General features: G+C 43.1%; 1 protein-coding gene across 1 annotated transcript in view; it reads left to right on the top strand.

Annotated features, from left to right (window-relative positions):
• Positions 1 to 23,418, top strand: part of VTCN1 (V-set domain containing T cell activation inhibitor 1) — a 70,514-nt gene that overhangs the window by 34,393 nt on the left and 12,703 nt on the right. The window contains exons 2-3 of the mRNA XM_050778995.1: positions 8,811 to 8,875; positions 21,693 to 22,040. Of these exons, the coding sequence (XP_050634952.1) occupies positions 8,811 to 8,875; positions 21,693 to 22,040 (413 nt within the window). The remainder of the gene's footprint in view (positions 1 to 8,810; positions 8,876 to 21,692; positions 22,041 to 23,418) is intronic.

Here is a 23,418-nt window from a genome sequence, read left to right as displayed (position 1 = left end):
AAGAAAAGAAAACACTGTAGGCTGGGTGCCGTGGCTCATACCTGTAATCCCAACACTTTGGGAGGCCAAGGCGGGCGGATCACTTGAGGTCAGGATTTCGAGACCAGACTGGCCAACATGATGAAATCCCATCTCTACTAAAAACACAAAAAATTAGCCAGGTGTGGTGGCACATGCCTGTAATCCCAGCTACTCAGGAGGCTAAGGCAGGAGAATTGCTTCAACCCAGGAGGTGGCAGTTGCAGTGAGCCGAGATCATGACACTGTACTCCAGCCTGGGTCACAGAGAGAGACTCCATCTCGAAAAGAAAAGAAGGAAGGAAGGAAGGAAGGAAGGAAGGAAGGAAGGAAGGAAGGAAGGAGGGAAGGAGGGAAGGAGGGAAGGAGGGAAGGAGGGAAGGAGGGAAGGAGGGAAGGAGGGAAGGGAGGGAAGGGAGGGAAGGGAGGGAAGGGAAGGAAATAAAAGAAGGGAAGAGAGAGAGAGAGAAAGAAAGACAACACGCAGTCAGGTGTGCCTGTAATCCCCACACTTTGGGAGACCAAGATGGGAGAATCACGTGAGGCTAGGAGTTTGGGTAACATAGTGAGACCTTGTCTCTACAAATTTTTTTTTTTTTTTTAATTAGCTGGGTAGTGTGCACCTGTGGTGGTGTACACCTCTAGTCCCAGCTACTTGCAGGGAGGTGTGGTGGAAGGATTGCTTGAGTGTGGGAGGTCAAGGCTGCAGTGACCCATCATCGCACCACTGCACTCCAGCATGGGCAACATGCTGTCGCCCACCCCACCCACCCCGCCAAAAAAAAAAAAAAAAAAAAAAGAAAGAAAGAAAAGAAAACACTCATTAGTGGTGGCACTCTTCCCTGTGAACACAGAGGCAATCTTGCAGTCTTTTCAACACAGTATTCTAAGCCACAACTGCCAGTCATTCAAATGATTGTTGGCATACAAGATGAAATCTTTCTGCCAGCCATGTTACCCTAGTTTTACAGTGTTGGGACCCAGGTCATGATTTATTCTGGGGCCTGTGCTTTGGAGGAATCCACTAAACTGTGCTATGATTATTGGGGGTAGCTAGAAAGAAAAGAGGATGCCTCAACCTGATACTCAACAGCAGCCAAGTCTCTTGTACGCAATTCCCCAAAATTCCTTTCCCAAATACAAAGCCTGGCCATTCACTGCCATATTGATGGAGCAGAGGCTGCCCTGAAAGGAAGTCCTCTCTCTTCCACACACACCCCTCAAGTCTCATGTAATGACTCCTCCTCATTGCCAAGTTCTCCTCAAGCCTATACTCACCATTCCTGATGCTTCTGCTCTTGGTTTCCTGGACCAAAGCAGGCCTTGACTTTACCAGTATAAAGAGATACAGGGAGAGGAGTAGAGGCCAGGAAACATACTCTACACCTTTTTTTTTTTTTTTTTTTTGAGACGGAGTCTCGCTCTGTCGCCCAGGCTGGAGTGCAGTGGCGCGATCTCGGCTCACTGCAAGCTCCGCCTCCCGGGTTCACGCCATTCTCCTGCCTCAGCCTCCTGAGTAGCTGGGACTACAGGCGCCACCACCGCGCCCGGCTAATTTTTTGTATTTTTAGTAGAGACGGGGTTTCACCATGGTCTCGATCTCCTGACCTTGTGATCCGCCCGCCTCGGCCTCCCAAAGTGCTGGGATTACAGGCGTGAGCCACTGCGCCCGGCCGAAACATACTCTACACCTTGAATTCTTCAGCAAAACAAAAATTGGAGTGGACAACAATCTAAGCTGCTCAGAAACCTGAAACCTATGCTAATCAATATCTGGAAAATGTTTAGTTTTACCTTGAAGCCCAGTGCTTTATTCCACATAGCATTGAAAATAATTCCTTTTCCCCTTTATAGGAAATACTTTTTCCCCATAAATAAATTTCCTTTTCTGCTTTTACTCTCCTTTTTGCTTTTTGATTTTTTGATTTTTTTGAAATGGAGTCTTGCTCTGTTGCCCAGGCTGGAGTGCAATGGCACGATCTCAGATCACTGCAGCCGCCGCCTTCTGGGTTCAAACGATTCTCCTGCCTCAGCCTCCCAAGTAGCTGGGACTACGCATGCACACCACTGGGCTCAGCTAATTTTTGCATTTTTAGTAGAGACGGGCTTTCACCATGTTGGCCAGGCTGGTCTCAAATTCCTGACCTCAAGTGCTCTGCCCGCCTCGGCCTCCCAAAGTGCTGGGATTACAGGCGTGAGCCACCGCGCCCGGCCTTAATCTCCTCTTTGGATAGGCTGAAGTAAATGTCTTTAATTTCAGCATTCTTTATAAACCGAGTCACTTCGTTGGTTTGTGAACAATGTAATATGTTTGCTGCAACTTGATTTACTCAAATATCCTGCTTGGTATATTCAAATAAATCACACATTTGCAAAACTAATCTAGTTTTCAGTTTTAAACATTTAGCAATCACACGAGTGGAGCTGAACTATGATCTATAAGGAATGTGGTATCTCCCAGTTCTGTTAGTATTTGAGAAGGAAACAGAAACTCGAGAACATAGAAGCCATTCATGTTTGAATAAAACAAAAAGCATTTTATGTTTTCCAGACTGAGGGCTCTATACACTGTGTAGCAGATGCAGAAAGCTCTTGTTTTTAGAAAAGGAACTTGAGGAGGTGACAGGAGCCTTCCAAACATGAGGCCTCCTGCCACTTTTTCTAGAAGTATAGCATGTAGTTAAGACCTCAAGTCTGTAAGTCATACTCCCTCAAATCGAAACCTGACATTCCCACCTTCCAGCTATGACAGCTTCATCTGTTACTTAAGCTAAGCCTCAGTTTCCCCACATGTAAAAAGGTAATAAGGGTAGTACTTATCTCATGGGGTTGCTGTAGGGTTGAACGAGATACCATATAATGAAGAATTACCACATATGCCTGTTAAGCATCAGCTACTGTTATGCCATTCCATGGACCTCTGATAAATGAAGGGTTGTCCTTAAGAGATAGGTGTCTCCGGCCAGCTGCGGTGGCTCACACCTGTAATCCCAGCACTTTGGGAGGCTGAGGCAGGCGGATCACGTGAGGTCAGGAGTTCAAGACCAGCCTGGCCAACATGGTGAAACCCCATCTCTACTAAAAATAAAAAATTAGCTGGGCGTGGTGGCACGCGCCTGTAATCCCAGCTACTTGGGAAGCTGAGGCAGGAGAATAGCTTGAACCTGGGAGGCGGAGGTTGCAGTGAACTGAGATCATGCTACTGCACTCCAGCCTGGGCAACAGAGTGAAACTCCGTCTCGAAAAAAAAAAAGAGAGAGAGAGAGGGAGAGATAGTTGTCTCTATTCTGGTTTATTTTTTGGTGTGTGGTACAGTAAGACAGCCTGTGTGCTGCAGTATATGTTTCTATAGCATCAATGAGCTCATGTATGGTTTAAAAACGGGAATGATGGCAGGACAACATGGAAGTTGTGTTGGTTCACATGCCTTTTTTTTTTTTTTCCCAAAGCAAGGAGAGTTGAAATAGCAGAATAGAATGAGAACTTCAGTGGGAAAGGCTTAGCATGGCTTTCAGTTCTATTTTTATTTTATTAAAAAGAATTTTTTTGAATGAACATCTGCACACGGGCTCCCTCACCAGGGAAGTACATCCTACCCTTGCGAGTTCTAGGCTGCACATCTGCCGCACCCACCTTCACAGCAACCACGCCGGCTCACAGCACCCAGCAGCCGGAGTATTTATTTCATTATATCTGTGCATTTTTTATATTCATTTTTATATTTATATATTCCTCTAAAGTAGTTTCCGGCCCTACTGAGCTGCCTGCCTTGTCTGTCCAAGTTATCTCCCGAGGTACTAGTTATTGTTTCTGTTAGTAGAGTAATGACAAAGCCACATAGGTTTCGAGCGGTCTGCCTTTAACCCTATTTTTCCCCATAAAGCCTGTTACTTTTATTGTGTAATTTCGCAGAATGTGAGGCTTTTCAGGAATGTGCATATCGTGTTTTAACAAAGGCCCAGTTTCTTCCACGTGCTGCAGAAGGCAGCGGCAGCTGAAGCAGGCATGTGAGGGAACCGAACCAGGCCCTCCTCAGGAAGGGGGACAGAATTCCAGGCTGTAAAGCTGCTCCTTCACCTGGAAGGCTCTGGGTTCTGCAGCCTCTGAAAGCACCTTCCCAGCCCACAGCCCAGAGCACTAAAGTGCAATGCTTAGATCCTGACCCCCTGCACCCCCAGTGCAGCAGAAATAATACCTTTTTGTGTGTGTTTCTGCCTTGGACAGAGAGTATGTAGCAGCATGGATCAGCTCAATACATTTCTGAATAAAGCCTTTCTCTTCACTTTCTTTGAAATTTGTTCATGGAAATGCACTTTGATTATCTCTGTTTCCCCTGGGTTTAAATTTTTCCTACCTCCCTAAGTCTTGGCTCACTGCAACCTCCACCTCCCGGGCTCAAGCAATTCTCCTGTCCCAGCCTCCCAAGTAGCTGGGATTATACGTGTGAACCACCATGCCCAGCTAAATTTTGTATTTTTAGTAAAGACAGGGTTTCACCATGTTGGTCAGGCTGGTCTTGAACTCCTGACCTCAGGTAATCTGCCTGCCTCGGCTTCCCAAAGTGCTGGGACTACAGGTGTGAGTCACCGCGCCTGGTCTGTTTGTTTCTTTACTAAAGCCCTGATCACATTCTGCCTCAGATTATTACAAAGGTTTGTGTGTATGTCACCTCAGTTTAACTATAAGCTTCTTGAGGGCAGGGACTTTGTTTACATCATCTCTCCGTTTCCTTCATATTGACTAGCACTATGTCTTTCACATAGTAAGTACTTAATAAATGTTTACTAAATGAGCAAGCCCTCCAAAAGCATTGATTGTTGTTTGGGCCCTTTTGTAATGAGTGGGTACCAAAAGTACACTGTGAATCCCAATGCAGTGGTTAGAAGACATAGTTTTGCATTAAACATTTCCTGTAGCATAGTTATTGGAAATCATTGAGGGGAAAGCAAAGATCAGAAAGCAATGTAAGAACCCCTACAGTGAAATATTTTTTTCATCTTTCTAAATAATTAATAAGCAACAGACAGGAATTAATTTGGCTGCTCTGATAGTTCCTGCTTCTCTTTCCAAGGCTCTGGAAGTTGAACTGTTTCCCAAGGGAATACTAGTTCAGAACAAACCTCAAGGTGATTCCTGCTCCGATAGGGAATTTGGTGACAGATGGCAGGCTTCTGTTTTCACAGTGAGGGAAACGTGGGCCTGGTGTGATGGAGGGGCTAGGAGCTTTGGCTGAAATACACAACTTCCATTGTCCCCCTCTTCTTGGTGAGTGCCCACGTATCTGTTCAGTGTCGCTGCTCAGGTCCCCTCCCGTAAAAGTCACAGCTTTTAATAATAAACGTACAGCAATAGCTTATATATAAAATGTATTTATAGTAAAAGTGTGTATGAATAGCCCCTTCTGAATAATGCCACATTCATCATCTAATTTGATCCTGAAATGACCTTTTTGTATTAGTTTGCTAGTGCTGTTGTAACAAAGTACCAAAAACCAGGTGGCTGAGAAATGGAAATGTGTTCTCTCACAGCTCTGGAGGCTACAGGCCGGGATGGACATGTCTGCAGGATTTGTTACTTGTGAGAGTGGTGAGAGAGAATCCGTTGCATGTCTCTCCTAGCTTCTGGAGGTTTGCTGGCAACCTTTGGTGTTCCTTGAGTTGTAGATCTCTGCTTTCATCTTTACATGGTGTTGCATGCGTGTGTGTGTGGGTATGTGTGTTCATGTGCGTTCAAATTTCCCCTTTTTATAAAGACACCAGCCATACTGGATTAGGAATTCACCACTACCCTACTCTAGTATGACCTTAACTAATTACATCTGCAGTTGTGTCCGGAATTTATTCCTTCTGGTGGGTTCTTGGTCTTGCTGACTTCAAGAATGAAGCCACTGACCTCGCAGTGAGTGTTACAGCTCTTAAAGGTGGTGTGTCCGGAGTTGTTTGTTCCTCCCAGTGGGTTCGGGGTCTCTCTGACTTCAGAAATGAAGCCATGGACCTTCATGGTGAGTGTTACGGCTCTTAAAGTTGGTGCAGACCCAAAGAGGGAGCAGCAGCAAGATTTATTGTGAAGAGCGAAAGAACAAACCTTCCACAGTGTGCACAGGAACCCGGGCAGTTTGCCCCTACTGGCTGGGGTGACCAGCTTTTAGTCTCCTATTTGGCCCCACCCACATCCTGCTGATTGGTCCATTTTACAGAGTGCTGATTGGTGTGTTTACAATCCTTTAACTAGACACAGAGCACTGATTGGTGGATTTTTATAGAGTACTTCTTGGTGCATTTACAATCCTTTAGCTAGACAGAAAAGTTTTCCAAGTCCCCACTTGACCAGGAAGTCCAGCTGGCTTCACCTCTCACAGTGACCCTATTAATAAGTAAAGGCACACTCAGAGGTACTTGGGGTTAGGACTTCAACGTGAATGTTGGCAGGGGGGCGGACACACGCAACCTTTATAATAGGTAAAGCAGGAATTACTTTATTTCCCATTTTACAAAAAAAGAAAATGAGCCTCAGAGAGATGAAGTAATTTACCCAAAGTGAATGAAAACCCTAGGTCACACACAAGTCAGCTGCCTGTCTCAGTAGTCAAAGACAGCCAGAGGATGGTGCCTCTTGCTATAACTTTATCTAGCTGTTCTCACTCTCTTGGACCAGTAAGAACTGAGGCTGCACAGAGGTGTGGAAAAAGAGGAGCAGTGGCCAAATGTGGTCTCCCCTTGGAATCATTTTAGCAGATGCCCTATTATTTAAAGCATCGCTTGCTGCCCTGAGGCTGCACCTCATGAGGGCTTGGCCTGCAGGGTACTCTTGTTTCTGTCTGGTGGGTCCATTCCTGAGCCATAGGAGGCTGGGTACAATGAGCCTATTCAGGGCAGAAAGTGCAATGCCCCGTGCTTCATTTTCCTCTCTATAGCATCGTTCTTTGCCTCCCTGTGCCTTTCTTTTGTCCTGCCTATTGAGTAACATCAGCGTGGGTGTTGGGAGCGTGTGAACTGGCAGCCCTGTGAGAGGGCTGCTGAGGACGTCTGACCGATGATGTATGCGCCAGGACAGGCAGCAACGGGCGAGCTTCCCAGGAACCACTTTGACCTGTGCCTTCTGCTCTGCCTGAGTCACTCTCACGAGCTAAAGCAGGTGACCCCTCAAGGAGTGCATGTTCCCCTTGGCAAAGGAAAGGGACACGCCCCATCTGTGAGCTCCTACCCTTGGTACACTTGGAGGGAGTTGAGTACAGATTTAAGAGACAAATTCTAAATTCTAATCTCTGCTCTGCCACTTGCCAACTGTGTGACTTTAGGGAAGATGCTTTATCTCCCTGTGTCACTTCCCCATCTATAAAATGGAGACAATAAAATTTGCTCTCCTCCTGAGATTACTAAATGGATAATTGATATAAGTTATAAATGCTGCTTGGAACAACATGTCTGCCATATAATTCTAGCACTTAGTACATGTAAGCAATACTTCCTTATTTATTTATTTAGTTTCCCAGGTGTCATTTGTTAATCTGTTCATTAAAAATTGGTGAGGATCCACCAGTTAGAATGGTGATTATTAAAAAGTCAGGAAACAACAGATGCTGGCAAGGCTGTGGAGAAATAGGAATGCTTTTACACTGTTGGTGGGAGTGTAAATTAGTTCAACCATTGTGAAAAATGGTGTGGCAATTCCTCAAGGATCTAGAACCAGAAGTACCATTTGACCCAGCAATCCCATTACTGGGTATACACCCAAAGGATTATAAATCATTCTACCATAGAGATACATGCACACGTGTGTTTATTGCAGCACTATTTACAATAGCAAAGACTTGGAACCAACCCAAATGCCCATCAATGATAGACTGGATAAAGAAAATGTGGCACATATACACCATGGAATACTATGCAGCCATAAAAACGAATGAGTTCATGTCCTTTGCAGGAACATGGATGAAACTGGAAACCATCATTCTCAGCAAAGTAACACAGGAACGGAAAACCAAACACCACATGTTCTCACTCATAAATGGGAGTTGAACAGTGAGAACACATGGATACAGGGAGGGGAACATCACACACCGAGGCCTGTCGGGGGTTAGGGGGCAGGGGGAGGGAGAGCATTAGGACAAATACCTAATGCATGCGGGGCTTAAAACCTAGATGACGGGTTGATAGGTGCAGCGAACCACCATGACACATGTGTACGTATGTAACAAACCTGCACGTTCTACACATGTATCCCAGAACTTAAAATAAAAAATAATTGGTGAAGATCATATCAAAACACAGTGGTTGTGTTTAGATGATGGGATTACAAGTGATTTATTTGTCTCATTTTTGCTTCTTTTTTTTTTTTTTTTTTTTTTCTTTGAGATGGAGTCTCGCTCTGTCGCCCAGGCTGGAGTGCAGTGGCCGGATCTCAGCTCACTGCAAGCTCCGCCTCCAGGGTTTACGCCATTCTCCTGCCTCAGCCTCCCGAGTAGCTGGGACCACAGGCGCCCGCCACCTCGCCCGGCTAGTTTTTTTGTATTTTTAGTAGAGACGGGGTTTCACCGTGTTAGCCAGGATGGTCTCGATCTCCTGACCTTGTGATCCGCCCGTCTCGGCCTCCCAAAGTGCTGGGATTACAGGCTTGAGCCACCGCGCCCGGCCTAAGGTACCCATTTCTAGGAAGAAGCTTCTGTGGAAGAAAAAGTTGAGATGCTTTATGTAACTCATCTTATCCACAACAGATTCGTACCCTGGTTGCAAAGCAGCACATCAAGGGGAACGGAGAAGTAATTTTCTGTTTCTCTCTCTCTCTTCCCGTAGCATAATTAGCATCATCTTTATTCTGGCTGGAGCAATTGCACTCATCATTGGCTTTGGTATTTCAGGTATGTGATTTCTTGCATTACTGCAATCTATTCACCCCTCACCATTAAACTCCTAATCACTCAGTGTGGTAGCATGGAAACAGCCCAGAGCTTGGACCCAGAAAACCTCAGAGTATAGCATTCATTCTTCTACTTCTTGTGCTCTCTCCACATTAGTCATTTAAGTCCTCGACGTCAGTGTCCTCATTTTTCATTATGTATTTATTTATTTTGAGACAGGATCTGGCTCTCTTGCCCAGGCTGGAGTGCAGTGGCATGATCTCAGCTCACTGCAACCTCCACCTCCTGGGTTCAAGCCATCCTCTCACCTCAGCCTCCCAAGTAGCTAGGACTACAGGCATATGCACCATCACGCCAGGCTAATATTTTTATTTTTAGTAGAGATGGGGTTTCGCCATATTGCTCAGGCTGGCCTCAAACTCCTGAGCTCAAGCAATCCACCTGCCTCGGCCTCCCAAAGTGCTGGGATTGCAGGCCTGAGCCACCGTGCCCAGCCTAGTTTCCTCATTTTTGAGTGGGGAGATACTGTCAACATCTCCAGTTAGTTGAGATAATCAAACGACATGTTTATCAGTAGTCTATCTATCAGTCAGTGCTGAAGATGTCATTCTGGGATCACAGGTAAAGTGCTGCCTCTGAGCCATTCTGTCAGTGGTTGGCCTGGGTGGATGATTTCTTTGCAACGAAGCTTCAACTGAAGTGTTAAAGAATGTCAAATCTTTGTACACAGGGGTCTTAGGTAAAGAGAAAACTGGTCATGACTACTCTACCTTGTAGGAAACAGATACCACTGTAGCACAGATGGCTAGTTTCTGAACGTAGCTAACCAATGTCAGTTGTGGAAGAGTCTTCACTTTGCTCTTCTGCCTAGGCCACTCCTCTGAAGCATCTTTTATGGATGCTGCTTTAATTTTGACACTGAGTGAGTTAAGGCCGGCAGCTGTCTTCTCTGAGGCGAATTTTCTGCTCTTTTTTTCATAAACCACCTGACTCAGTCCAACACATTCATTTTAACTCAGTCTGTGACCAAAGCTCCATAACTTTAGTTTCTATATTCCAGAGACCTTTCTGCCGCACTCCTCCAGTGTAGACATGCTGCCACTCAATTTTGTCACAAAGTCAAAGCTAAGAAAACTTGCTAGAGTTGTGTTTGCTAGAAAAGACATTCATCCCTTCCCCACTTTCTTCATCATCAATCATGTATATTTTAGGCCAGGTGTGGTGGTTCATGCCTATAATGCCAGCACTATGGGAGGCTGAGGTGGGAGTACTGCTTAAGGCCAGGAGTTCAAGACCAGCCTGAGCAACAAAAAGAGACCCTGTCTCTACATTAAAAATAAAAAAATAAATAACATGTATATTTTATCTTTCATTCATTTTTTTCCATTGGGATATTTGTCTTTCTCTTTTTGATTTGTCAGTAATTCCTTGTATATCCTGGATGCAAACTAGTTACAGGCATCACCAAATCTCTTAAACTCTACACTTTGCTTTTTCACTCTCTTAATGATGTTTTTCAATGAGCAGAAGTTCTTAATTTTAATTTTTGTTGATCCTTTTCTTTATATTTGGAGCTTTTCGTAACCTGTTTAAGAAATCTTTGCCTATTGCGAGGTCATGAAGATGTTCTTCTAGATTATCTTGTAGAAGCCTCATTTTTTTGTCTTTCGCATTTATATCTGCAAACCGTCTCAAGTTAATTTTGTACGTAGTACAAGAGAGGGGTCAAGTTTCATTTTTTTCCTTATGGTATCCAGTAAACCCAGCACTGTTTATTGGACACACTGTCCTTCCCCCACTTCCCTCCAGTGCCATCATGGTCGTAAATCACGTATCCAAATGTGTGGGCATCTGTTTCTGAATTCACTCGCCTGTTTCATTTTAGTATTGATTTCCTATGTTAATTTATTTCTTTTCCTGTTCATAATCTCGGTTGTTTTTTCTCTCTCTCTCTTTCTTTCTCTCTATTCTGCTCTCTCTCTTGTTTTCTTTCTTCTGTTCTCTCTTTCTTTCTCTCTCATATACTAAAATAGATTTATAAGGTATTGTTATCTTTATAGCAGTTTTGAAAGAACCAGCTTTTAGCTTATTTATGTTTTCTCTGATTTGTATTCCTATTTTATTAATTTTGGCTTTTATCTTTATTAATATTCCTCTTCCTGCTTTATTTGGCCATCTTTCAATTATTTTTCTAATGTCTTAAAGCAGCTCACAAGAAGTGTGAGTGCTTAAAAAAGCAGCTCACAAGGAGTATGTACAAAAGGCCAATAAATAGCTTTTAGTAGATACTGCCATTCCGTTTTTCAAAGTGATGAGCCAATCTACTCTTCAACAACAATGCATGAGAGATCGAGCTCTCCACGCCCTCACCAATACTGGGTGTTGTGGAATTTTGTGGTTTTAATTTCTGTTGCCTGGTGACAGAGACTGAGTACATTTTCATATGCAAAACATAATGTGGAACTACAGAAGAGCACAAAAGCGTAAGTTCTGTATGATTCCATGCATATGAAGTTGAAAAACAGGCAAATGATCTCTGCTGGTAAAAGGTAGAATAATAATAATGGTTCTTACCTTTGGGGACAAGTAAGCGGGTAGCAGTGAGGAGGGGCATGAGGGCACTGCTGGGAGGGCAGTAAGGTTCTATTCCTTGATGTGATGATGGTTACCTGGAATAAAGTTATAATCATTCTTCAAGCTGTACAGTTATGATGTGTGGATTGTTATGTTTGTATACTTCAATACAGACATACAAAAACTTTTGTAAATATATGTATATAAATATAATATGTATAGAATGTCATGAATGTATATATACACTTTATGTTTATATACATATATATTTTTTTTTTTTTTTGAGACAGTCTTGCTCTGTTGCTCAGGCTGGAGTACAGTTGCACAATCTTGGCTTACTGCAGCCTCTGCCTCCTGGGTTCAAGCAATACTCCTGCCTCAGCCTCCCAAGTAACTGGGATTACAGGCATGCACCACCACACCTGGCTAATTTTTTGTATTTTTAGTAGAGACAAGATTTTGCCATGTTAGCCAGGCTGGTCTCGAACTCTTGACCTCAAGTGATCTGCCCGCCTCAACCACCCAAAGTGCTAGGACTACAGGTGTGAGCCACTGCTCTCAGATTTACATACATATTCTTTATAAGGAAATAAAATATTGACTGATAAACCAAATATTTTAGAATAAGTTTTAAAGATATTAATGCTAAAGTACATTTTGGTACCTTCCTCACTAAGGTTTAACTCTTAATTATAATTTACCCTATTCCTGATCTTATACATCGCCTTCAATTAAAACCCTAGTATTTGTTTGTCACTCTAAATCTTAATGACAAAACTTTCTTGGACCTGAGGCTCAGTGACTTGGCATCAGAACTCAGAGAGTTGTTTATCTTTTGGTTGTTAGTGGTGTTGACTACCCTAGCAAGAATTTTCACAATGTCATAACTTCCCTGTGTTAGTCAACAGGTTTGCTACTCATATCTTTTCCTGTAGCATAGCGACAGCCACCTTGAGAACTGAACTCAGTTCCTTGAATGCACAGGGTGCTCCTTAAGTGCTTTTTGAATGGACAGTTGGATGGATACATGGAGGTGTGAATAGATAGAAGCAATAGTCTACTCAATCCAGTAATGTACAATCCATTAATGTACTCAATCCAGTAATGTACTCAATACAGTAATTTAAAAATTTGAAACTCTACTACTGCCAATAAAAAGGTGTTCTGCCTCCTTCCCATTTCACTGGGTGACAGCTGGTTATTTCGATAAAATGGGCAGTTTATTAGTTTAATACTGTTTAGTTGGATTTTTCAATTGCCTCTATTAAAAGGACTATAACCTTTATCAGAGATCATCATATGAGCACACTTTACATGAATTCAATAAAATGTTAGCTGGTTTAATATATAAGACGTTGAAATTAAGCAAAAAGCATTAAGCAGACAATGATGTGTATTAGGCCATTCTTGCACTGCTATAAAGAAATTCCTGAGACTGGGTAATTTATGAAGAAAAGAAGTTTAATTGACTCACGATTCTGCAGGCTTTACAGGAGGCATGGTGCTGGCATCTGCCTGGCTTCTGGTGAAGCCACAGGGAGCTTTCCATCATGATGGACAGCGAGGGGAAACAGGCATGTCATATGTCGAAAGCAGGAGCAAGAGGGAGAAAGAGAGTGGTCACTTTTAAATGACCAGATCTCATGTGAACTCAGAGCCCAAGAGCTCACTTATCACCAAGGGGATAGCCCAAGCCATTTATGAGGGATCTGCCCCCATGACCCATACACCTCCCACCAGGCCTCACCTCCAACACTGGGGATTACATTTCAACGTGAGATTTGGGTGAAGACAAATATCTAAACTTTATCATGATGATAACATCTTTTGAATCCTTTCTTCATGCACTCTACTGTACTAAATAACTTTGCATACATGATTTGTCTTACCACACACAACAAATAGGAGGTAGATGTTATTACTATGTTCAGATGAGAAATTTCTGGAAGGACACACACAGTCAGCAAGTGAGCATGGCTGTATTTCCAGCCTTGGGAATTTGCTTCCCTAACCTACACTCCTACCCATCACCCCATACCAAGGACAACGTCCACACAGAGTTGTGGTGGAGAAGGGTGTTTTGTGGTTTGCCTTGCAGGCATGATTCCTGAGACTATAGCTTTTGAAAATGTAAAACTTTTCCCCAATACAGAAAGAAATTTTATTTTTTTGTAACTCTCCTGATGCTGTATAGGCCACCTTTGCATAGCCATCCTGCTCCTTACAAATTCTAAATAAAGACCCCATAAAACATAAAATGCATTTGGGGTGGACCATTTGAAAGAGAGGTGGAGGGGTTCCAATCAGCCCCTGGTTAAAGGACAGCTCTTGTGGATAAGCCTTCAGGAAGGAAGGAGACGTGATGGAAAGGCCCCTAACCATACCCAGCCCAGTCCCTGCGCTATCAGGCACTCTCTGAGCGACTTTGAACAGCTCTATATAATGGAGGAATCTCAGAATCAGAGCCATTCCAATCTCAGGGCTCACAGTAACTGTATATCCTTTGGGATACAACTTAAACGTTTCCTCACTGGTAAAATAGGCAGGGTCATTGTGAGAATTAAAGGAGAGTTCTTATCGAGTACCTGACACCTGTGTGTGATAAACAACTGCCATTGTTATTTATATTGATGCCATCAATGCTTTTAGTAAAAATTTGCTATTATTAACGCATTCCTATAGCACCTCCTAGGAACTGCACAATTTCCTGGTCACACCAGGAAGGGCCTCCTTTGAAGCCACAGGATGCTGCCTCCTAATAATTGTTAGGAGCAAAACCTGGAACTGTAACATGTGTCCCGCATCGCCCCCACAACCCCCACCCCTCTGCCAGAACTGGGAAGCAGCTGAAAGACCAAAGAATGACTTAGACAAGTCCAGTCTGGTGAGTAATTGAGTTTATTAGGACTTACATACAGGGCACTCCTGGGCGGCACAAGACAGCCCTAGAGATCTGTGCCATCTCCCATGTCTAAGCTGCATTTAAGCTGGTTTTCTGGCTCTTTGCCTGCGGTGTGTTTGCAATGAGACTGTTTTTCTTGGTGTGTTCTCAGATACTGTCTGGGATGTTTAGGTTCTCAGGGACATCTGCTCCTCAGCTGGGCACCAAGGCCTTGGCTCACGCCCAGCTGTTGGGGTTCAAGCAGCAGACACAAACCCTTAAGTAACCTGGTGAAGGACCCATCACACTATAGTAATGCTCCAGCTTCAGACATTGGATAAACCAACTAGGTGTGTGCTGATGACACCAAAACGGAAACATCGCACAGTTTATTTAGAAAATATTTGATCTATCCAAAAAAAAAAAAAAAAAACAACTCTGAGTCATCTGAGAAAATAAACAGCTATGGGCCTTTCTTACACTTATTTTGTGGTTTTTAGTTGTTTGGATTTTTAAGTGAAGTAGGGATACCTTCTTATTGGGTTGGCACTCTACATGTCTCAATCTGGCCCTGGGTATCAGCAAAATATGGTAGAAAGGACATAGGCTCAGGACCAGACCACGTTGTGTCTGACCCTGACTCCACTAACAGTAAGATCCAAGGCATTCAGCAAGCCATTTAACCTCACGGAGTCTCTATCCTTATCCATAAATGGGCATAATGGTCATTCTTACTCTCTCATGGCTTAAAATGAGTCACTGTAAGCAAACATTTAGTGAAATGTTGCTTTCCTTACCTCCTGGGGCTCTGATCTGCAATCTTTCCAAATGATTCTAGTTAATAATGGTTATCAATATCAATACTGATTTAAGGTTTAGCATGTGGCAACTCAGGTACTGTATTAAGCACTTTACCTGCATCGTATCATTAAGTCCTTTCAAGAACTCTCTAAGGGAGTATCGCCATTTTACAGATTTTAAAAAATTATGAAATAAAGCGTTGGAAAACTTGACCCAGGTTACATATCCAATAAGTGGCAGAGCTGGGACTTGAACCCAGACAGCCTGTACCTGTGCCATGTTCTCAAACACCATGTTCTGCTGCTTTCCTACATTGTTCCGTATCTGGCCTGGCCCAGTGTCCTTTTAAATTTCTTCTCACAGAACGAACTGTTCTCTCAACCCCACCGTCTTCTTTGGCAAGAGTGGCACTCACAGGTGTGATCCCAAGGTTAATCTTTGCATTTCCACCTTGTAAGCCGTGTGCTGTGGTGCCCATCTGGACAGCTGAGTTTTAGCAGATGCTGATGACCATCTGCTAAAGACATCTAGCATGCTCTCTATGCTATTGGAACGTACAGAACTTGTCTTTCTGAGTCATTTCAAAGGACAGCTCATTTTCCAGGTTTTATCCAGTGCTGTAGGCTGCCCCAGCATCATAGTTTCTGCAAAGAATCCTTGCCTTGTGTTACCCGTACCCCCACTTCAGGATATTCCTGCTCCTACAACGGAGCACTGATTGAATAGTACTCCCTCCCGCCGTGTGAACACAGGGCTGCTCAGGTTTCCTCTTGCCCCCGCTTTAACAGCCCCACTTTCCTCATGCAGACAGGAGCTGTGCTAGTAATTAGCCCTCACAAGCTGGATAATTAATTTTCAGTAAGTGGCTCAGTCTTCCAATTTTAAAGGGGTTTGATGAAATCTTAGAGGCTAATGAAATGCTTAAAATCTGTGCCCATTTAATGAATTCTCTATCAATAGGTACCTGCCTCTAACCCATCTCCATGGGGCCCTTTTGTCCTTTGACTCAACAAATCACACAAGAATCTTTGGTGGAGTGAGTCTCTGTCTCCAAAAAACAAAAATAAGAAAGAATCTCTGGTGGTCAATAGGCCTGGAGAGTCATACGAGGCCAGATGGTATAATCCTCCTTGAGCCTATGTTTGTTTGCAAGTCTGAATAGTTTCTTTTCTTGTGAGAAGTAATATTTACATGTGGTTGCTTGCAAATTAAATTTTATCACTTTTAACAATCATGTATTCACTTAACAAACAAGTATTTTATTGACTGCTTTCTGGGTGCAAAGCAATGGCTAGGTCCCTGTGGTTTTTTTAAGTTCTCACTGGCTCTTATTTCTCTTCTTTATTTGACATTGGGGTGGAGGGGATTTAATCAACATTACACTCATTCCATCTGCCACATCATTAATGCAACCTTAAATGACTAGAACCTGCAGCAGGTCCCTGGGGCACTCTACAGCTGCTGCTTTTAATCATTAACTTCTCTGGGAGATAGGTGGCTGGTTTTCCTACCTGTGAGCTCAAGGCCAACATATTAAAATTAATTCAGTAATACAATTACTGAACTAAGATATGTCATTGCCATTTCATTCTCTCCATAAACCATGCTAATCATGTATTTTTTTTCTGAGAAGTAATTTTTCAATTCAACTTTAACGGCACTTTATCAACAACCCTCAAATTTACCCTTGCTCTAACATGGTTGTATTTGATTCATGATTTTATTGTGAACCTCTCTGTATTTTTATTGCCTTCCTTTTCACTGGCTCACATTTCCCCAAAACTTAGATGTGGTAATCCCGCCAAACATCCCTTACCCCTACAATAATTTTAGCCTATCTCAAACAATGCTTTGATTTCTACTGATTTCCATTTATTTAGTCATTTATTCATAAACTCAACAAACATTATTTTTCTCTGCAGAAACATAGCTGTAGGCACTACAGGACTTACAGATAGGATTAAGACAGTCTCTGCTCTTGAAACACTCACAAACTAGTTCCAGAGATAGACTAGAGACCAGGTAGAGGGAGATAGCTGCTATAATAAAGGCAAAAAAAAAAAAAGTTACAAGAAAGTAAAGAGAGAATCTACTAATTTTTCCCTTCGTTAATTAAAAGAAGGTTTCATGGGAGGGCTGCCATCTGAACAGACTTGAATATAAGTAGAATTTGGATAACTGGTGGTAAAGAAGTGTGAGCTGTGAATTAAAAGGTGCAAGATGAACAGGGGTGTGAAGGCGCATAGTGTAATTGTATAACCCATGCTAGCCTGGGATGCCTTGGATATCAGTCTTTAAGTAACAATACTTGAAAAGCAAACTGAATCTTTAAATCAATGTTCAAGAAAATACCAACGCAGGGAATGGAGGTGTGTTGTGTTCTTATTACACCACAAAAACTTCATTTTGTCCCCTTTTATAATTCCTCTCCCAGATCTCCCACAGGAAAGGCCATGCATGGCAGCTGCTTCCAAAGTCTCTCTTCTCACAATCTCAAGCCTCTAAAACATCCTTCCAAACCAGGCTATGTACTTATTTTTGTCTCCTCTTCCTCCTTTTCTAGCTATAATTTTTCTTCCATCAGTAGCCTTCTGTTCTTTCTGCTGCAAATCCATCTAGATTAGCTTCTCCAGTTCTCTCTTCCTCATTCATGACCCTCATTTACTTTGTAGAGGTCTAGGAGTCAATGAGATAATTCCAACCCCTAATAGGCTGGAAGAGGAGAAGAGCCAAGGATATCCTTATGCCGATAATGTTTACCTCTTACATTAAAAAAAACACACATGTCTGCTTTGTTTGTGTGTTTTTTGTTGAAGGCAGAAAATCAACAAATAATTTGATACAGATAGACAGAATGGACTATGAGAGGATGTAGTTGGAGATAGGGCTGCAAAGATAGCAATAAGAGCTAATATGTATGGAGCATTTACTATGTACCAGGCAGTATTTGGCTTTGAAGGTCAGGCTGGAAAATGTGAAATCCATTCCACAGCTCTTAGGAACCATTAAAGATGAGTGATTAGGAAACAGACATGTTCAAATTATATTGTAAGAAGGTCTACCTGTAGGATTAATGCATGTAAAGTGGATTGGATGGAGGCAAAGATGAAAGGTAGAAATATCAATAAAGAAGCTGAAAAGTCCAGTTAAGAAGTGCTCGGGACCCGTTATGTTGGGCTTTTTTGGCTGTAAGAAAGAGAGATTTGTGCAGGCCACTTTAATATCAGGTGTTGTCTAAAGGATATGCAGAGATTAGGACAGGAACTAGACCTGAACACCCCCAGGATCCAAGACAGCTCTGGGGATAGAAGACTCTTTCCATTTTTCTCTCCCATGGTCTCTCTCCCATACTTCTTTGTGTCTCCTCCACTCTCTTCTTGGGCTCCAAGGCCATCTGCCCTTAGTTTCATATCCAAGCCACAGAAAGAGCCTCTCAAGAAGATTCAGTTAATTAAATCACCCCAGTAGGTGTCCTCAGTCAGCAGCCCCCAGTGTACAATGAACAGCTGATTGATCCTTCCCTGACTGGGTGGGCTGTAGTCTGGCCAAGCGAGGAAGAAGTAGTTGGATACAGCTGGCACATAATTAATATTTCTACTGGTGGTATGTTTGGAGAGGAGAGGGTGGCTTTCATGTTAAACCAAAAGTCAACCGAATTAAACGCAATTCTTCATTATGCTATAGCTAGCACTGTAAACTTGATCAAATCACTTATTTTCTCAATGCCTTAGTTTCTTCATCATTCAAATTGAGATAAAAGTCACAGCACTTTAGAATTCAGCATTCTTCAGAATGACTAGCCACATTTAGTTAACATGAGATTTCACTTCTGTGCCACTTCTGGTTAACTGAGAATAACAATACCTTATATGTGTAATTACAGTTTGCAAATCAAGTTAATATCCATTTGATTTGATCCTCATAAGAAACCTTTAAAGTAGGTGATATAGTTTGGCTCTGTGTCCCCATCCAAATCTCATCTTAAATTATACTCCCATAATTCCCATGTGTTGTAGGAGGGACCTGGTGGGAGATAATTTGAATCATGGGGGCAGTTCCCCCTATAGTGTTCTCATGGTAGTAAATAAGTCTCACAAGATCTTACGGTTTTATCAGGGGTTTCCGCTTGTGCATCTTTCTCATTTTCTCTTGCCACTGCCATGTAAGAAGTGCCTTTCACCTCCCGTCATGACTCTGAGGACTACCCAGCCATGTGAAACTGTTAAGTTCAATTAAACCTCTTTTTCTTCCAAGTCTCAGGTATTTCTTTATCAGCAGCATGAAAATGGACTAATATAGTAAATTGGTACCACTAGAGTGGGGCACTGCTGAAAAGATACCTGAAAATGTGGAAGCAACTTTGGAACTGGATAACAGGCAGAGGTTGGAACAGTTTGGAGGGCTCAGAAGAAGACAGGAAAATGTGGGAAAGTTTGGAACCTCCTAGAGACTTGTTGAATGGCTTTGACCAAAAACTTGATAGTGATATGGACAATAAGGTCCAGACTGAAGTGGTCTCAGATGGAGATGAGGAACCTGTTGAGAACTGGAGGAAAGGTGACTCTTGTTATGTTTTAACAAAGAGACTGGCGACATTTTGCCCCTGCCCTCGAGATGTGTGGAACTTTGAACTTGAGAGAGATGATTTGGGGTATCTGGTAGAAGAAATTTCTAAGCAGCAAAGCATTCAAGAGGTAACTTGGGTGCTGTTAAAGGTATTCAGTTGTATAAGGGAAGCAGAGCATAAAAGTTCAGAAAATTGCAGCTTGGCAATGTGAAAGAAAAGAAAAACCCATTTTCTGAGGAGAATTTCAAGCTGGCTGCAGAAATTTGCATAAGTAATGAGGCACTGAATATTAATCCCCAAGACAATGGGGAAAATGTGAGAGGTCTTCATGGCTGCCCCTCCCATCACAGGCCTGGAGGCCTAGGAGAAAATAGTTTTGTGGGCCGGGCCCAGGGTCCCCATGCTGTGTGCAGCCTAGGGACTTTGTTCCCTGTGTCCCAGCTGCTCCAGCTGTGCCCAAAAGGGGCTTGGGCATGGCTTCAGAGGGTGCAAACCCCAAGTCTTAGCAGCTTCTATGTGGTGTTGAGCCTGTGAGTGCACAAAAGTCAAGAATTGGGGTTTGTGAACCTCCACCTAGATTTCAGAAGATGTATGGAAATGCCTGGATGCCCAGGCAGAAGATTGCTGCAGGAGTGGGGCTCTCATGGAGAACTTCTGCTAGGGCAGTGCAGAAGGAAAATATGGGGTTGAAGCCCCAACACAAAGTCCCCACTGGAGTGCCACTTAGTAGAGCTGTGAGAAGAGAGCCACTGTCCTCCAGACCCCAGAATGGTAGATCCACTGACAGCTTGCACTATTCTTCTAGAAAAGCCACAGACACTCAACGCCAGCCTATGAAAGCAGCTGGGAGGGAGACTGCACCCTGCAAAGTCACAGGGGCGGAGCTTCCCAAGATCATGGGAACCCACCTCTTGCATCAGCATGACCTGGATGTGAGACCTGGAGTCAAAGGAGATCACTTTGGAGCTTTAAAATTTTGGACTTGCATAGGCCCTGTGACTACTTTGTTTTAGCCAATTTCTCCCATTTGGAATGACTGTATTTACCCAATGCCTGTACCCCCATTGTATCTAGGAAGTAACTAGCTTGATTTTGATTTTACAGGCTCATAGGTGAAAGGGACTTGCCTTGTCTCAGATGTGACTTTGGACTGTGGACTTTTGAGTTAATGCTGAAATGAATTAATACTTTGGGGGACTGTTGGGAAGGCATGATTGGTTTTGAAATGGGAGAACATGAGATTTGGAGGGGCCAGGGATGGAATGATGTGGTTTGGCTGTGTCCCCACCCAAATCTCATCTTGAATTATACTCTCATAATTCCCATGTGTTGTGGGAGGGACCCAGTGGGAGATAATTGAATCATGGGGGCAGTTTCCCCATACTGTTCTTGTGATAGTGAGTAAGTCTAATGAGATCTGATGGGTTTATCAGGGGTTTCCGCTTTTGCATCTTTCTGATTTTTCTCTTGCCACCACCATGTAAGAAGTGCCTTTCACCTCCCGCCATGATTCTGAGGCCTCCCAGCAATGTGGAACTGTAAGTCCAATTAAACCTCTTTTTCTTCCCAGTCTCAGGTATGTCTTTATCAGCAGCGTGAAAATGGACTAATACAGTAGGTAAGACAGATATTGTTACCTCCAATTTTCTAAGATCCAAGAAGGTTACATGACTTATTGAAGGTTACATGGCTATTAAGTGACAAAATCAAGACTTGAATTTTCATCTTCAAACCCCAAGTCCAATGTGTTCTCAGGGTTTGGGTTACTTGGTCTTATATAAGCCATTATATATGACAGATCTGCTATATATATATATCAAAACGATTGTCTTCCTGCTCTTTCTTTTCTTGTCTTCTTTTTCTTAATGCCTCTCATGTTCTTCTGTATTTTTAATTTATCACAGAAGTCTCTGTCTGGCTTTCAGTAATGAAGGGTTTGGTTGTAGAAGTTCCAAGGCTTCCCTTAGCATTGATCTTTGCTTCCTGAACTGCAGGGAGACACTCCATCACAGTCACTACTGTTGCCTCAGCTGGGAACATTGGGGAGGATGGAATCCTGAGCTGCACTTTTGAACCTGACATCAAACTTTCTGATATCGTGATACAATGGCTGAAGGAAGGTGTTATAGGCTTGGTCCATGAGTTCAAAGAAGGCAAAGATGAGCTGTCGGAGCAGGATGAAATGTTCAGAGGCCGGACAGCAGTGTTTGCTGATCAAGTGATAGTTGGCAATGCCTCTCTGCGGCTGAAAAATGTACAACTTACAGACGCTGGCACCTACAAATGTTACATCATCACTTCTAAAGGCAAGGGGAATGCTAACCTTGAGTATAAAACTGGAGGTGAGTTACTTTGGAGAGACATTTTTTTTAAAGCACCAAAAGTATTTGAGGCTAAAGATTATGAGTTGCTGGCCGGGCGCGGTGGCTCAAGCCTGTAATCCCAGCACTTTGGGAGGCCGAGATGGGCGGATCACAAGGTCAGGAGATCGAGACCATCCTGGCTAACACGGTGAAACCCCGTCTCTACTAAGAAATACAAAAAAATAGCCGGGCGAGGTGGCGGGCGCCTGTAGTCCCAGCTACTCGGGAGGCTGAGGCCGGAGAATGGCGTGAACCCGGGAGGCGGAGCTTGCAGTGAGCTGAGATCCGGCCACTGCACTCCAGCCTGGGCTACAGAGCGAGACTCCATCTCAAAAAAAAAAAAAAAAAAAAAAAAAGATTATGAGTTGCTGATGAAATATCATGTTGTGACCAATATCAGACAATGACGCTCCCAATTCTGCTAATAGCTATTTTTGCCATTTTATGGCCAAGACCCACACCAACCCCAAAAGTTGCCAACTATAAGAGAGGCCTTAAAAATCTTTTGTTCTGGGTTCTCACTACTTCTGAATTTCCCGGTGTGTTCTCTATTCAACAAAATAAATGTAGTCTCTTTTGTGGCAGCCCCTGGTATAGCTAATAAGAGCAGCCTAGCCTGGGACATTTCCATGCTAAGTAGACCCAAGTCCAGTCCTGAAATCAGTACCTTCAGAGACTCATGACAGTGGGCACATTTTAGAAGTTCAAAGGGAACTAACCAAAACAAAAACAACACTGCCCTGTAAACGTATCAATTCCCCTTCCCCTGCAACAGTGAAATCCACCCTTTGTTGCCAACCCAATTTAACATATGTTTTCTGAATTTATATACAAGGGACTCAGGTACTGTGAGGACTACAAAGACGATGAAACAGATTTCCCTTACCCTTGCAGAGCTCATAGTATAGATCTCACAGAGTTAAGCATCCAGACAGAGATAATAAAAGTCTGTAAATGATAATAATTAGTAAAGTGTATCAAATGCTTTAAGAGAAATATAAATAGAGTGATTGAGAGGAAGAGAGAGATCCTGTTCAAATGCATAGGAGGGGAGGCACGGGAAAGCCCCCTGGAGAAGCTGGCATTGGAGGGCAGCCTTGAAGGATAGACCGAAACTGGGCCTTTCCAGCCTAAACTAGTATGCACAGGCCTTTCTTGCACACCTCATAACATGTATGTGCAATGATTCGAAGTTCAGATCTAGAATCAGAGCTGTGTACGTACAGTGACCTGGGCAAAGCAATCTCTCTGAGCTTCAGTTTCTTCATCTTAAAATGGGGTCATGTCAAAGGAATACTGGAGCCAACTGAAAGAGCTTCTAATGGCAAAGCTGTAGCAATTTAAGCAACAAAATAAA

Source organism: Macaca thibetana, chromosome 1 (genome assembly GCF_024542745.1).
Source record: "Macaca thibetana thibetana isolate TM-01 chromosome 1, ASM2454274v1, whole genome shotgun sequence".
Lineage (NCBI taxonomy): Eukaryota > Metazoa > Chordata > Mammalia > Primates > Cercopithecidae > Macaca > Macaca thibetana.
The sequence above is the reverse complement of the archived record's forward strand: the minus strand, read 5'-3'. Positions and strand labels throughout refer to the sequence as shown.